We start from the raw sequence: 17,833 nt of genomic DNA, 5'->3' as shown, positions 1-17,833 counted from the left end.
CATAACGCAAAGTACACACACTGTGTGAAAATAGAGAAATGTTCCACCCCTCCAGGATATGGGATTGGATGGAAGGCACATAACACCTTGTGCATGTGGGCATGTCATACAGATAATGCTTAACTTATGCCCATTAATTTAGTGACAATCCAAAGTTTCAATGAAAATCGTGGTTTGAATGGTGGTTGCACTTAAGACTGACACAGGATCCCTGTGATCACATGATCAAAATTTGGTGCTTGGCAACTAGCATGTATTTATGACAATTGGATCACGATTGCCATTTGTAACTTTCCCAGGGTCTTCTGACAAGGAAAGTCAATGGGGAAAGGTGGATTTGCTTGATGACCATATGTTTTGCTTAATGATGGCAGCAAAAAGATAATAAAATCAAATGTGACTCACTTAACAACCACACTGCTTAGTGATGGAATTCCCGGTCCCAATTGTGGTCATAAGTTGAGGACTAGCTGTAACATAACATCTATATCCCTGCTCTTAGAGCTTAAGGTAAGGTAGACTTTATATGACATTCTGGTAAGTTCTGATTGTGGTGGTTTTTTTTGTTCTATGAGGGAAGGTAGCAAAAAAAAAAGTTCTGTTGACTTACCTAATTATTGTTTCATTGTCAATTTTCACAATACAGTAGGGGTCACTGCTACCTGTACTGAAAAGGAAAAAAGAACAATACATACAGTATAAGGATATATGATAGTAGAACAAAAAAGCTAATACAATCCTGGATTGTATAACAGAGGCATAGAATCAAAATTACATGAAGTATTAGTACCACTTTATAAATCTTTAGTAAGACCACACCTGGAATACTGCAACCAGTTTTGGTCATCACATGACAGAACAGATATTGAGACTTTGGAAAAAGTGCGGAAAAGAGCAACTAAGTTGATTAAAGGCCTGGAGACTAAAATATATGAAGAACGGTTGCAGGATTTGGGTTTGGCTAGTCTAGAGAAAAGGAGAATTAGGGTTGACACGATAGCAATATTCCAGTATTTGAGAGGCTGCCACAAAGAGGAAGGGGTCAATTTATTTTTCAAAGCACTGGAGGGCAGAACAAGAAACAATGTGTTGTGGTTAGCCGGAAGCAGGTGTGGACGGCTGAGGAAAGCGAGGACTCAGATGAGGGGCCAGGACCATTAGGGAGTGGACTGCTCTGCTGCCTTCAAAGATTGTGGAGGCTAGCAGCAGTGATGAGGAAGTTCCCAAGGAGCCTGTGCCAAGTGCACAGCATGGGTGACTCGGGAGTAAGGCTGCAAGGTAATGGGCCCTCCTTCAAGAAGATAAAAGCCAGCTGTGAAAGGAACGTACTTTGCAGAAGGCAAAGACGTTTTGAAACTACCAGACTCGTGATCATTCCAGTATCCTGAGTTTGTATTTGAAGATTCTTGTATTGCAAATTATTTCTTGTCTGTTATCTTTTGGCAAGTCTCGCACAGTTTGGCAAGGCTTGTGCTTATTTCAGCTAATTATTTTGTAAAAGCATTACAAGGTTTCTGTTCCCTTTGGATTGTGTTTGATTTGTTGGGAAAGGGCGTGGGTCAGAACACAATGGATGAAAACTAATCAAGGAGAGAAGCAGCTTGGAATTAAGGAGAAACGTCCTAACCATGAGGACAATCAACTGGTGGAACAACCTGCCTCTAGAAGTTGGGAATGCTCTACCATGTGAGGTTTTTAAGAATAGACTGGACAGTCACTTGTCATAAGATCTTTGGTTGAGTAGGGGCTGGAGTAGAAGACCTCCAAGGTCCTTCTAGCTCTATACTGATTCTTCCCCTTCCATTTATATAACTAAATTATCCACTCATATATTAGTGAAATCAGAAGGGCAACTTGCCAGAGAGCGTCCCATCATCTTCCTTTCTATTTTGTCATAAGCTAATTAATGCTTAAAGATGTTTCCTCTAGCTCGTTTATCCAACTTTAAGTGCCAAGGAACCCACCCTCAACCAACCTGTCTCAGCTTTCTAAACTTTTATAATGAGGAAATTTGAGCAAGCACATAGCATAGTTTTTACAGGCAATATGATCCTGTTTTTAACGCTTTGGAAGCCATTGGGAATCCTAAAGTGCTGAAAACGAAGGGCAGGGTTGGCTACCCTTGGGAAGATTTGCACTGATTTCTTCTAATTCAGATACAGATACAGATAATCACAGTTGGAAGGGACATTGTAGGCCATCTAGTCCAACCCCCCCGCCCAAGCAGGAGACCCTACACCATTTCTGGCAAATGGCAGTCCAGTCTCTTCTTGAAAGCCTCCAGTGATGAAGCTCCCACAACTTCTGAAGACAAGCTGTTCCACTGGTCGATTGTTCTTATTGTCAGAAAATTTCTCCTTATTTCCAGGCTGTGTCTCTCCTTGATCAGTTTCCATCCATTATTCCTTGTTTGGCCTTAGGGTGCCTTAGAAAATAGCTTGACCCCATCCTCTCTGTGGTAGCCCCTCAAATATTGGAAGACTGCTATCATGTCTCCCCTGATTCTTCTCTTCACTAGACTAGCCATGCCCAGTTCCTGTAACTGTTCTTCTTCTGTTTTAGCCTCCAGTCCCCTAATCATCCTGGTTGCTCTTCTCTGCACTTAATTCACAAAAATAAAAGCAGAAAATGAATGTTAAAATCCTGACTCTGCCATCCATGTATATGACACGATCTTATTGCACTTATTAGTACTCAGCCACATGTTGGAAGAACCTGCTAACTGCTGGTTGAGGACATTAATCCACATGCCATTTGCAAGCCACTTTCGGCCCACGGAGAAGGAAAACAGGGCTGATCTTTATCAAAAAGTGGGTGTTCTGGCTTCCATTCACACAAGCAGTGGTACTTGGTCTTGCTATGGTATTAATTTTTTTCTTTTAATCTTATTTTCTTCCTTCCAGACAAAGAAAACTGGAAAACCAAGTGGGGAGACAACAATAAGGAAAGGTCTCCATTGCTTTCTTTTGCATGGAAGGAACTAGGAAAGAAAAGTTCTCTCTTGATTCTGGAAAACCAGAGGTGCCAAGGCAAGAAAATTATTCCCCGTTGGCTGTTTGATGAACTGGAAAACAATGCCATCAGCCCAGAACCAGAGTATATAAGAATAGAGACACATCTCACTGATTTCCTGATTCAGTCGATAAAAATGATCTGAAATGCACCTGAGGACTCATAACTGGATTTTTTTCATTAATATATTTGACCACAAAAATGGGCAACATTTTTTTGTTTTGTGGGCTGGAGATATGAAGGGAGGGAATGAAGAGTACGACAAACACTCCATTCACTGGATTTAAAATTAATTAAAAATAAACCGATTAGATTCTAGGGTTCTTTTCCATCATTGGATGAGTTTCTCCTTCAGCCAACTTAAACAAAATTGTATTATTGGTGCAAAGAGAGCTTTTGATGTTTCAGAGAGGCCCAGAAACTCAAAATACAGGAATAAAATTTAGAATTAATTTGTTTGGCTACTGTGGAGCAAAGCTATCAGCTCATCTGATCATTCCAAGTACTGAACCATTGTTTGGATAAGGCACCCCCCCATATGCTAATCTAGGGGCAAGAGTTCTCATTGTTCCCAGTGGAGGGAGGTACCAAAAACTGGATGACATTTGGCAAAGCCAAAGGAACTACCAATCAAGGAACTTTCAATCCAAACAAAAAAGCTAACCATAAATAATAGTCTAATTAAGAAACCAGCAAGAACACTCCCACCAACACTGTCTGGGCAAACCACTAATATATAAAAATAAGAGCAAACCTCTTCCATTATAGCACTGATGATGTTACCTAGTTTGGTAATGAAATGTCCGCAAGAAAGCCACTAAACTCAGAGAATACCAAGGATGCCACAAGTACAGGGCAGTGTTGAGCTTCAGGATTTACTGACGTTTTGTTGGCAATTGTGACAGTGTGCATTTTCAGAGACAAGATAATAAGCTGTGCAGATCACAGACAATTGAACAGGGATTAACTATGTTCCTGTCTTTATAGCCAAATGACATATGGAGTTTGGGACAGAGGATACACCTTGGTCTCTGACGTTGTACCAAGTTTTATGGCAAGAATGAAGTTTGCCTTGGAATAAAAGTGACTCATATATACAGCAAAGTCAAAGGTATTAAGAAACTGAAGGTGCTCATAGGAAAGATAGGAAGGGCAGGGAGGTGTAGAGGAAGATAAATAGAAAAATAATATAATGCTATTTCAGATAAATTATAATTAGAACCCTGGGGTCTAACTTATTTCCTAGTTTACTACCTGCGATGCAAAAAGCCAGCTATTTTTCTAACAAATGAATTCTAGCCTCTGCTGATTAAGTGAAGTCAGCTCCATTCCTGCTCGAGGCAGCCTGTTTATTTCTCCTCTGAAATTGCTCAGACCTGAGAAATTACCGAGGGAGTTGCTCTTCATTTAGCTTGTGATAGTTGCAAGGGGAGTTATTTCATCTATTGCTTGTTTTCCCCCCAAAATATCAAAACTCCTTTCTATCCACCCGTCCACCCACTGCCCATTGCCCGGAAGAACAAAAGCTGATTATACACAAAGGGTAATCACTCATCTCCGTAGCTGGAGAACAATAAAACAGATGGAAAAATCATAGCCAAACAGGAAGCTTTCAATTAACATTAAGGAGGATTTGGGGTTGAATGGAACTTATAAACAAACAGAGAAGAATGAGGGTCACCAGAAGGGTAATCTAGCATATACTTCTAGCTGCATTGGGATAATCAGAATATAACAAGACGTTGCATATCAGATGGTTATTCGCATAGCCTGGAACCTCTAAGAACTACCGTAGCAGTGGTAAAGGTAAAAATTTCCAATATCCAGTCACTCTAGGTAGTGGTACACATTTCCAATTCTTAGCCAAGGAAACCAGCATTGTCTGAAGACACTTCCATGGTCACGTGGCGCATGGAACACCGTTATCTTCCCACCGAAGTGGTGCCTATTTATCTACTCACATTTGTATGCTTTGGTAAGTAATGGGAGCTCACCCCATTGCATGGTGCTTGGGTCTCGAACCTGGGCTGTCAGCTTTCCAGCTGACAAACTGAATGTCTTTAACTGCTGAGGCATCCCATCCCCTTACTAGCAGTGGTTCTTCTGCTCAATCCGTTTGACTGGAGTTGGTAGGAATTAAACTTGAATGTAAGCTTGCAATAATGGCGGATATCTGTAGCTCAGGTGTATGTAACTACTGAATAGAATAGAATAGAATAGAATAGAATAGAATAGAATAGAATAGAATAGAATAGAATAGAATAGAATAGAATAGAATAGAATAGAATAGAATAGAATAGAAATTGGAAGGGACCTTGGAGGTCTTCTAGGCCAACCCCCTGCTCAGGCAGGAAGCCCTATATCATTTCAGACAAATGGTTGTCCAATCTCGTCTTAAAAACTTCCAGTGTTGGAGCATTCACAACTTCAGGAAGCAAGTTGTTCCACTGGTTAATTGTTCTGTCAGGAAATTTTTCCTTAGTTCTAGGTTGCTTCTCTCCTTGGTTAGCTTCCACACATTGCTTCTTGTCCTGCCCTCAGCTGCTTTGGAGAATCTTCTTTGTGGCAGCACCTCAGATACTGGAACACTGCTATGATGTCTCCCCCACTCCTTCTTTTCATTAAACTACACATTCCCAATTCCTGCAATCATTCTTCATATGTTCTTCATAAGCCACGCAACCCAATACTCAGCTTTTACCCTCAACCACAACCCTACCTCAACCGATCCACCATCACACAAGACTAGGCACGCACGCCCAACTACCTCAATTCCAACTACTGCCGGCCTCAAATGCAAACTACTCAATGCAAGAAGCCTCGTGAATAAAATACCTGAATTTCTCATCCTCCTAAATATGGCTAACTTCGACATTATATTTGTCTGTGAAACATGGCTCAATGCATCTCTCCCTGACTCCATTACCACAGTAAGAGACTATCATGTTTACCGATCAGATCGTGAAAATCCGTCCGAGGAGGTGGTGTTGCTATATTCTATAAAAATCCTTACATCTAAAAATATCCAAGTTACCCAGGAGCTTGCCCTTCCTGAAACCATCATCTGTGAACTATCCTTAAATATCACAATTCGATTCTTACTATGTTACAGAGCACCTGATTATGACATCGAACATGTAAACAAGCTAAATACATTACTAACATGGGCTGCATCCTGCCCATACCCTTTATCCTTCTTGGTGATTTCAATCTACCTCATATTGACTGGACCCTAAATGACTGTACAACTGAAATCATACACACAACCTTCTATAATGCTATTACAAATCTGGGACTGGAACAACTAGTAACCAACAACACTAGACTAAACAACTGCCTCGATCTCATCTTCTGCAATAGTTTGAATTTAATTTACGGAATACAAACTAGAGAACCCTTTTCCAGTAGTGACCACAATATGATTGACTTTTGTCTCAACATACGTCCACACAAAAATCACCACAATGATGTAATCCCAATTGTAACTTCAAAAAGGCAACTATGATCTTATAGACAACGATCTCTCATCCCTTGATTGGCAATCTCTATTCACTGGATGCAATACTGTTGAAGACCATTACAACATATTTTTACTTGAAGTCAAAAGAGTCATCAAACTATATGTTCCAACAACAACTCCCAAAACAAAACAAAAAGCAGATTACCCATATCAATAAGGAAACTTCAATCCAAAAAGAGATCACTCTGGCGGAAAAACAAATCTGGTCACGCACCAATTTCAAAAACCGATACAAAAATTTATGCCACCAGATAAAGACCGAATGCATCAATTATCACATTAAACAAGAGGAAAACCTAAGCACCAATTCCACCCGTGCTTTTTACAATTTTGTAAACAACAAACTAAAAGACTCAAGGTCCATCCTCCCTTGATAGGACCTGATGGTAAAGACTGCAACGACGACACCATTAAATCCAACATCTTTAACACATTCTTCGGCTCAGTATTTGTAAACAGCAATGGATCATGCCCAGTATTTCCTAGCCGTACCACAGATAACAACAATGATCTAATACATATCGATTTCACAGAAGACAATGTTGAAAAATCACTACGCAATCTAAAACCATCTCTATCTATTGGACCGGATGGAATATGTGCCTACTTCTTAAGAAAGCTATCCACTGCCATAGCCAAACCTCTAAGCATAATCTTTGAAAAATCTTTCAGAACCAGCTCCTTGCCTAACCTATGGTCACAAGCCACAGTCATCCCCATCTTCAAAAAGGGAGACCCAAGCCTAGTTGAAAATTACAGGCCAATCTCCTTATGCTGCGTCACCTGTAAAGTCATGGAATCAATTATTAACCAATCCATTATCCTCCACTTAGAGACAAACAACCTACTCTCCAATAAACAATTTGGTTTCAGAAAAAAACTATCCTGTAATCTGCAACTCTTACACTGCAAAAACATATGGACGACACAACTCGACCAGGGCAAAGCAATAGACGCAATCTACATAGACTTCTGTAAAGCCTTTGATTCAGTGGTACACGACAAACTACTCCTAAAATAAAATCCTATGGTATCTCTGGACAACTGAATAACTGGATAGAAGCATTCCTGTCAAACAGACAACAAATGGTCAAAATCGGGAGCGTCCTATCAAATCCAGTACCTGTCAATAGTGGTGTCCCCCAGGGCAGTGTTCTAGGACCAACTCTCTTCATACTCTACATAAATGACCTCTGCGATCATATTAAGAGCAATTGCGTTCTTTTCGCTGATGATGTAAAGCTGTTCAATACCACAGACAATACTGCTACCCTTCAAAAGATCTCGACTATGTATCTGAATGGTCAAACAAATGGCAACTTCAAATCTCAACAAATAAATGCTCTGTCTTACATATTGGCAAAAAAATCAGAAAATAAAATACAAGCTGAATAGTCAAGAACTTGTTGATGACCCAAGCTCTGTAAAGGACCTTGGAATACTCACCTCTAATGATCTAAGTGCTAGAGCCCACTGCAACTACATAGCCAAAAGGCATTAAGAGTTGTTAACCTAATCCTACGTAGCTTTTTCTCTGGTAATATCACACTACTAACCAGAGCATACAAAACATTTGCTAGACCAATACTCGAATACAGTTCATCAGTCTGGAACCCTCATTACGTATCTGATATTAGCACAATTGAGAAAGTCCAGAAATATTTCACAAGGAGAGTTCCCACTCTTCTACTCGTTGTAGAATACCTTATGCCACCAGACTTGAAATTCTAGAACTAGAAAACCTTGAATTACGCCGTCTTCGGTCTGACTTAAGCATGGTATATAAAATCATACATTGCAATGTCCTACCTGTCAATGAATACTTCAGCTTCAACCATAACAACACAAGAGCACACAATAGATACAAACTCAAAGTAAACCGCACTAAACTTGATTGCAGGAAATACGACTTCAGCAACAGAGTGGTCAACGCCTGGAATACTCTACCCGACTCTGTAGTCTCTTCCCCAAACCCCAAAAACTTTAACCTTAGACTGTCTACTATTGACCTCACCCCTTCCTAAGAGGTCTGTAGGAGGCGTGCATAAGCGCACCAACGTGCCTACCATCCCTGTCCTATTGTTTCTCTTATTCTTTTATTTTTCTTATATGTACCCATTTCATGTATTCACAACTATGTATACGCTTATACTTATTATCTTGTAAACAATTGGCAAATCAAATAAATAAATAAATAAATAAATAAATGTTCTAGCCTCCAGTCCCCTAATTATCTTTGTTGCTCTTCCTTGTGTCTAGAACAACTAGACACAAGGACAGTTTTTTCCCCTGAATGCTATCACTCTGCTAAGCAACTAATTCCCACAACACTGTCAAATTACTTAGTAAGGCTGTATTAGTTACTATTCTTCTTCTCATCCTTTCTATTACCTATTTCTTCCCACTAATGACTGTAACCGTGTTGCTTGTGTCTTTACAATTTATATTGCTTTATGTTTCCTAGTACGATTTGATTGCTTATTAGTAGCCTATGACTATCACTAAATGTTTTATCTTATGATTCTTGATGAATGTATTTTTTTTTCCTTTATGTACACTGAGAGCATGTGCACCAAAGACAAATTCCTTGTCTGTCCAATCACACTTGGCCAATAAAGAATTCTATTCTATTCTCTGTATTCTTTCTAGAGTTTTAATTTCACAGCCCACCAAAAGGGGGTTTCAGCCATTCTTGTCTTGCTCCTCTTCCAGTACTATTTTGCAGTTTCTGCCAGCCACAGAAGCAGGTCCTTCAAATCAAACAGAATGTTTTTTTTTGTTTATGGGTATACATGCACAACACATAAAAAAGTGATGTAATTGTAGCCCTCGTCACGATTCTTTTGCATACCTCCCTCCACAGATGTTCTTGTGCAGGACATTAAATAAATTTAAGGCCGCTCTCTATTTATTAACTCAGATTACAGTAAATCTTGGGAAAACCCTAAAGTAGTAAGAGGACAGGTCTACCTACTGAAGATTTCAGATTTGGAGAGCATATTCCTTTAAATGCAGTACAGGTACACCTTGATTTATGACCACAATTGAGCCCAAAATTTCTGTTGCTAAGTGAGACAGTTGTTAAGTGAATTCTGCCCCATTTCATGACCTTTTTTTGCCACAGTTGTTAAGTGAATCACTGCAGTTAAGTTAGTAACATGGCTGTTAAGTGAATGTGGCTCCCCCATTGACTGGGCTTGTCAGAAGGTCGCAAAAGGCGATCATGTGACCCCGGGACCCTGCAACCATCATAAGTATGAGCCAGTTGCCAAGTGTCTGAATTTTGATCATGTGACCCTGGAGATGCTGAGGCAGTCATAAATGTGAAAAACAGTCATAAGTCACTTTTTTCAGCGCCGTTGCAACTTTGAACGGTCACTCAATGAACTGTTCTAAGTCAAGGACTACCTGTACTATTACTCGCAAGGAATGAAGATGGGAGCACAGAACGTCTCCATCTTCTTCTTTTCATGAGTACCCAGAGGCATCAAGTTGGTTCTGTAATAAATCAAAAGCTGGATAATACGTTCCTCGCATTGCTCCAGCAGAGCTATTTATGTTTTTATGTTCTTATGACTCATATCTGGATTGTGATAAACTTAATAAAAGTGCTGCTTTCCTCAGTTGGCAACCCCCCCCACACACACAATTTTCACTTTCCAAACCATACTTAGAGATGTGAGCAACTGAGGTCAGATGTTTCTTCGGAGTTCCTCATTTTAACTGGAGTTAAGTCCAAACTTTGGGGGAAGAGGCAAATTTCATCCCAGCTTTTAAAGCTAAAGATTTCTTTGCTATTGGCAACTGATCAAGGCAATAATTGCTTGACTTGCCTACTGAATCTTCTAAGATTATTGCGTGAAATGTACAGTTGGGGGGGAAGAAAGGGGAGGGGGAGAGAAAGAAAGAAAGAAAGAAAGAAAGAAAGAAAGAAAGAAAGAAAGAAAGAAAGAAAGAAAGAAAGAAAGAAAGAAAGAAAGAAAGAAAGAAAGAAAGAAAGAAAGAAAGATCAACAGGGAAGATTTACCAACTAAAAATTTTGGAACTTCTTCTACCAATTAGTCACTTGGACTTCTGGCAGGCAATCTCTAGGTACAGGAAAGTTCATTAACTGCTGATCTGCGGTAGATAAGATTAATTTCCTTTGAACTGAAATAAACAGGTTTCACGGAAGCCAGGATAATAAGGGCTATTTCCCCTGAAAAACTGCAATAGCTTTGGCAGCTGTAGCACACAGGCCAAACCTTAGGCAGGGACACATCTGAGTTTGTTTTACAGACAAGGTTGGATTGGGATGGGATTGCTTGTGGCTTAATGTGTTGTGTGAATGGAGTCTGCGTCTAATTCCTGCTGTCCCCATCTTGATTGATAACTTTTTCTTTCTTTGTTGTTAATTTCCAAGTATGTTTCATATAGATTTAAATAATTTGTTGTTAGACTTACACAAAAACTTCCAATAGAAGAGAATACCGGGTTGAACTGTAGAATCCCTGGTGATATTAATTGTTCTCTTGCAGACATTTCATTACCCAACCATACCAAAGGTGCTTTTCAAAAGGTAACTGGATTGTCTTTGTTCTTTCGCTGAAGACGCTTCGCTTCTAATCCAAGAAGATTCTTCAGTTCTGACTGAATGGTGAGGATCTATTAGTTTGTATGTTTGCTTTCTTTTCAATAAAGGACCATGTCAGCCCAACATGGAGAATACAGGCAGTCCTTGACTTACAAGCACAATTGGGCTCAAAATTTCTGTTGCAAAGTGAGACTTGTTAAGTGAATTTTGCCCCATTTTACGAAACTTCTTGCCACAGTTGTTAAGTGAATCCCTGTAGTTGCTAAGTTAGTAAAACAATTGTTAAGTGAATCTGGCTTCCCCATTGATTTTGCTTGTCAGAAGGTCACAAATGATGATCACATGATCCCAGGACACTACAACTATCATAAATATATGCTGCCAAAACCTCCAAATTTTTATCATACGACCATAAGGATGCTGCAATGGTCATAAGTGTGAACAACGGTCATAAGTAGATTTTTTCAGTGATGATGTAATTTTGAATGGTCACTAAATGAACTGTTGTAAGTCAACAACTACTTGTGCTGGACTCGGCATTCAAAACATGTGTTTCCACTAAGGAAGAACCCTGCTTAAGGAACTGACTTTATGTTGGCTTGGTTCACCCTGAGCCAGAGGTGCGATTCTACCGATTCGTCCCGGTTTGGGCGAACTGGTAGTTAAGGCGACAATTTGGCCCCGCCCACCCACACCTGCCCTATTCTGTCCTTTATGTCCAGGGTTTTCAGCTCAGCTGTTTGACGAGGCGCAGCGGATTGCCGGGCCTCATCTGATTCACTCACCGGGACTGCAGCAGAAGGTAAGTGTCAACTCATAAAATATTCCTATGCCTGTTTTAGTAGTTGCCATAAAAAAAGGGGCGGAGGGGAGGAAGGACATCTAGAAGAGCAGTTTAAAGCAAAAGTATTTATTTATTTTATTTATTTGATTTGCCAATTGTTTACAAGATAATAAGTATAAGTGTATACATAGTTGTGAATACATGAAATGGGTACATATAAGAAAAATAAAAGAATAAGAGAAACAATAGGACAGGGACGGTAGGCACATTGGTGCGCTTATGCACGCCCCTACAGACCTCTTAGGAAAGGGGTGAGGTCAATAGTAGACAGTCTAAGGTTAAAGTTTTTGGGGTTTGGGGAAGAAACTACAGAGTCGGGTAGAGTATTCCAGACATTGACCACTCTATTGCTGAAGTCGTATTTCCTGCAATCAAGTTTGGTGCGGTTAACTTTGAGTTTGTATCTATTGTGTGCTCTTGTGTTGTTATGGTTGAAGCTGAAGTATTCACTGACAGGTAGGACATTGCAATGTATGATTTTATATACCATGCTTAAGTCAGACCGAAGACGGCGTAATTCAAGGTTTTCTAGGTCTAGAATTTTGAGTCTGGTGGCATAAGGTATTCTACAACGAGTAGAGGAGTGGAGAACTCTTCTTGTGAAATATTTCTGGACTTTCTCAATTGTGCTAATATCAGATACATAATGTGGGTTCCAGACTGATGAACTGTATTCGAGTATTGGTCTAGCAAATGTTTTGTATGCTCTGGTTAGTAGTGTGATATTACCAGAGAAAAAGCTACGTAGGATTAGGTTAACAACTCTTAATGCCTTTTTGGCTATGTAGTTGCAGTGGGCTCTAGCACTTAGATCATTAGAGGTGAGTATTCCAAGGTCCTTTACAGAGCTTGGGTCATCAACGAGTTCTTGACTATTCAGCTTGTATTTTATTTTCTGATTTTTTTGCCTTTATTTGTTGAGATTTGAAGTTGCCATTTGTTTGACCATTCTGATACATAGTCAAGATCTTTTGTAGGGTAGCAGTATTGTCTGTGGTATTGAACAGCTTTACATCATCAGCGAAGAGAACGCAATTGCTCTTAATATGATCACTGAGGTCGTTTATGTAGAGTATGAAGAGAGTTGGTCCTAGAACACTGCCTTGGGGGACACCACTATTGACAGGTACTGGATTTGATAGGACGCTTCCGATTTTGACCATTTGTTGTCTGTTTGACAGGAATGCTTCTATCCAGTTATTCAGTTGTCCAGAGATACCATAGGATTTTATTTTTAGGAGTAGTTTGTCGTGTACCACTGAATCAAAGGCTTTACAGAAGTCTATGTAGATTGCGTCTATTGCTTTGCCCTGGTCGAGTTGTGTCGTCCATATGTTTTTGCAGTGTAAGAGTTGTAGATTACAGGATAGTTTTTTTCTGAAACCAAATTGTTTATTGGAGAGTAGGTTGTTTGTCTCTAAGTGGAGGATGATGGATTGGTTAATAATTGATTCCATGACTTTACAGGTGACGCAGCATAAGGAGATTGGCCTGTAATTTTCAACTAGGCTTGGGTCTCCCTTTTTGAAGATGGGGATGACTGTGGCTTGTGACCATAGGTTAGGCAAGGAGCTGGTCCTGAAAGATTTTTCAAAGATTATGCTTAGAGGTACATCCCAACTCTTATCTTTAAAAGACTGTAACTAAAGTACCAGAGTTTTGGCCTGTGAATATATTTAATTGGAGAACGTGAATGATGACAATCCAGCCCGTGAATGTGTTCAATTGGAGAATCTGGGATATGAGACACCCGGCGAGGAGGAAACAAGTTTTTTGAAGTTTGGCTCGAGAATCGTGATTTAATTAGAGCGATTTGCTGAAATCCTGAGAGTAAGTTTCTGAGCTGAAAAACAGCGGTTTTAAAACACTGTGCACGTGCACGCACAAAGCAGGCACTCACCAAACCGGTTGTTAGACCGGTTGAATCGCACCCCTGCTCTGAGCCATGATGTGCAAAAACTGTGGCTTGCAGAATACACATTGGATGGGTTGGCACATACAGCTTGCTAAGCTAGAAGCGAGAATGGCTGAATTCATGCAGCACGCTAAGCCAAAAATCAAAGAGATAATGCTATGGCTTATGATTCATTCACATTTCTGGGATAATGTGCTTTCCTCCTGGGTAGAAAGTATGCCAACAGAGAGGCCATTGTCCACACCGACATGAAAATAATGCTAATTGCTTTCAGAGCAGCAGGGGATCCCCCAAAAAGCAGCTTTCTGTGTATAGAGAGGCCCCCTCCCACCAACCAACTTTGGAGGCTGTGCTGACAGACAAAAGGAGGGGGGGGAAATCGCACAAGAGTCTAAATTATGGAATCTCCATATCATCAAAGGAATCAATCGAGCAGAAAAATAGTAGATGAGTATGGATTAACAAAAGCTGAGGAAAATTCACATAAACCCTGTAATCTTTTGGTTTCAATACAATGGGTGTATCAACTTCCTGGTAAATCACAATTGGTTTCCTAAGGTCAACTTTCCCAGAATCAACCACTTACAAAAAAAGAAGAACCATGCTACACTCGTGAGATTCCAGTCCCTCTAGTAGCAATGAAAGCAGAACTCCTAATAGCAATAGCAATAGTGATAACTCATATATTGCTGTACAGTGCTTCACAGCACTCTTTGTGTGGATTACAGATTCAGCATATCACACCCAATGATCTGGGTCCTCATTTTACCAACCTCGGAAGGAATGCAAGGCTGAGTCAACCTTGAGCTGGACTGGATCAAGCTCCAGACTATGGGCAGAGTTAGCCTGCAATACTGCATTCTAACCACTGCTCCACCATGGCTAGTAGTTGGATGGGAAGGGGTGGTTCTGAAACAGGCCAGTTGCAATCCAGCAGATCACTGTCTTCTGAAGATTCTTCTGCAACCAGGAAGGTCTTAGGATACATGGGAATCCAGCCACTATCACAGACCATTGGTCTTATCAAGCCAGGATGGCGCAGTGGTTAGAATGCAGTACTGCAGGCTACTTCTACAGTGGTGGGATTCAAATGTTTCTACTACTGGTTCTGTGGGTGTGGTTTGGTGGGCGTGGCAGGGGAAGGATACTGCAAAATCTCCATTCCCTCCTCACCCTACTAACCTGCTTTCCAGTTCCATTCTCCTGTGCAGGGCAGCAAAAGAAGACCCAGCTGATCAGGCAGAGAATAGATGGGGGTGGGGCCAGTCAGAGGTGGTATTTGTCGGTTCTCCGAACTACTCAAAATTTCTACTACCATTCTCCAGAACTGGTCAGAACCTGCTGAATACCTCTGTACTTCTGCCCATAGCCTGGAGTTCGATCCAGACCAGCTCAAGGTTGACTCAGCCTTCCAGCCATCCAAGGTCAGTAAAATGAGGACCCAGATTGTTGGGGGCAATATGATGACTCTGTAAACTGCTTAGAGAGGGCTGTAAAGCACTGTGAAGCAGTAAATAAGTCTAAGTACTATTGCTATTGCTATCAAGCTTGGTGGTTTTTATCCAAGATCTGCAACAGAGGATTTCTCATCAACGCGATACATACGATCCTTCTGACGGTCAGATCTGATCATTGTGGTATATGTACCAGTTGTTCTTCACCTCCCTTCACCACATTCTTATCCCTTTTGCTACAATAGTCATACTTCACAAAATGCTTAACCAGGTCATTTAAATGAGATAGGTGGTGGAGAAATGTAAGGAATATATATTTAAGTTACAGAAGCTGCATTTATGTAATATGCTAACCTTGATTAGTACTATCTTACTTGTTTTTTGCATTGTGCTGCAGAAACCGAATCAATTTATTCAATAAATCATGATTCAAAAAATCAAGGCTGAATACAACATGTGAATCCTGGCTATACTTAAGTGCTCAATAAATGTTAAGTGTTTTTAGACATTCTTTTATGGTGGCAAATATACATCTTTACAATGCCACATTATAATCTGTTTGGTTTGATCATAAGCCTTATTGGCCTTATTTTCATAATATATTGCGCCATAAATCATAATCAGGGATCTCACTTTGCTACAATCACATTGGTTTGCCTTAATTAAGGATGTCATCTGAAGATAAAGGTTGGGTTTAATTGAACAGTAGATATTACGAGGACAAATTTACTTCGTGAACAACTGCTTTTGACATGTGTTTGCTTCAATTCCCACAATTCTCCATTATTTGCTAAATTTGCTAGGAATTCTGGGAGCACCATGTTACAGAAAGCTGGGATAGATCACTGTGAGGGTGGGATTGATGATTTAAACAGTACGTGCAGCATAATTATTCAGAGAAGTGTCCAACAGAAGGCCCAAACCAACAGGGTGCTAATTAAAAACTCCTTAAAAACACTTCAGAAATTACATTTCTGCACTGTTAGTAGATTTTAAAGCTCTCCTATTTTTTCCTTCCGCTGAAGAAAATGAAAACCCCAACCTCAGTTTGATTTAAGTAGAATGGTGAAAACATTACTAGAATGATAATGTGTTCAGGATACAGATAGTCCCCAACTTATAACCGTTAATAATGGTTATGGAGTTTGCCCATGTTGGTCATAAATCATGACAGTTGTAAAGCAGGTCATCGTGTGATTTTATCACCTGATTTTGTGACTTTTTGTTGCAGTGGTGGGTAAGCAACTCACCATGCTAATTAAATGAACCCATTGTTCGCTATGGAGAGTTTCTGCTGAAAAGCAGAAGTAACACTTCTGTTTTTTTGTTTACAGCAAAATATGTTGTAAATTGCAATCACCTGACTGCTAATAGCAGCAAATTCAGGCTGGCTGCTGAACATCTGAATCGCAGTCAGAGAGGAGGTGTTTCCATTGGAGCTTTGGAATCATGTCATACGTAACTTTTGGGAGGGGTCCATCATAACTTTGAATAGTTGCTATCTGTCATAAGTTGAGGACTAGCTGTGTGACTGATGCTGGGGTTTCATCCAGAACACCACAATTTCGGGAAGACTACTGGGGAAAAAACCACCATGGGCCAACTGGTCTGACCCATAGGTGACAATGATGGTTCTGAGGAATTTCTGTAATGACTCAATCCTCTGACAGTAAGAAATACACATAGAAAGTCTTGCATTTTCCTACACACAGCTTTTTCCTAAACATGAATACGTCACATTTCTGAAAAGGAAGCTCGTTACGAGATATTTCTGTATTTTCAGTCCCTGTTCCCAGACTCTGCCCTCCCCCCCAAAGTACTAAACAAACTTAGTCACACTGCATGACTTCAAAACTGCAACTGGAAAACTCATAAGTGGGATGTCTGTCCCTTAAACACAGAAAATTACAGCTTGGTTTATAAAACCAGTGTTTCTCAAAGATAGCTCTTCTTAATTCTGGGAGTTGAAGTCCACACATCTTAAAGGTTTTGAGACTGAGAAACCTATGTCACCATAAACCATAAACATCAGATTATGTAATTTAAGGTTCTTTGTGTTCTAGGAACGCAGGAACTATCTTCTGTGAACTTGGCCATAACATTAAGACATGATAAGGTTTATCTGTTGGGTCATAGCATGATATACAGGTAGTCCTCAACTTATGACTATAACTGAGCCCAGAATTATGACTGTAAATTGTGGCAGTCGTTCAGTGGGTAACCTCGTGACAGCGCCTGATTTTACCTCTTCTGTGGTAGTCCTTCAGCAAACAGAATGGTGTTAAATAAACCCGTTTTCTCTAACGGGCATTTTTTTTTTTTTTTTGCTGGAAATCAGAAGTACATAGTGGAAACTGCCAAAAAATGCAGTTGCAAACAGCCATAAATGTGAATTGGTTGCCAGGCACCCATGTGATTATGCGACCGTCGCAGAGATGTGAGGTGTAACCGTTGGAACTCCAGAACCAGGTCATAAGTAGCTCTGGGGTGACCCTTTGTAACTTTGAACAGTTGG

At 40.2% G+C, this 17,833-nt stretch overlaps 1 protein-coding gene across 2 annotated transcripts in view; it reads right to left on the bottom strand.

The window, feature by feature from the left end:
• The window catches only part of LOC113415133 (ras GTPase-activating protein 4-like), an 85,989-nt gene that overhangs the window by 41,941 nt on the left and 26,215 nt on the right, over positions 1–17,833 (bottom strand). Inside the window, exon 2 of one of the 2 annotated variants that reach the window (XM_087944747.1) lies at positions 611–667. In XM_087944747.1, coding sequence (XP_087800873.1) covers positions 611–667 — 57 coding nt within the window. The remainder of the gene's footprint in view (positions 1–610; positions 668–17,833) is intronic. The other variant, XM_026672398.2, reaches the window with a different exon arrangement.

This window comes from Notechis scutatus, chromosome 1 (genome assembly GCF_049901735.1).
Source record: "Notechis scutatus isolate UNSWTSFEM ecotype Mainland chromosome 1, rNotScu1.2, whole genome shotgun sequence".
Classification (NCBI taxonomy): Eukaryota; Metazoa; Chordata; class Lepidosauria; order Squamata; family Elapidae; genus Notechis; species Notechis scutatus.
The sequence above is the reverse complement of the archived record's forward strand: the minus strand, read 5'-3'. Positions and strand labels throughout refer to the sequence as shown.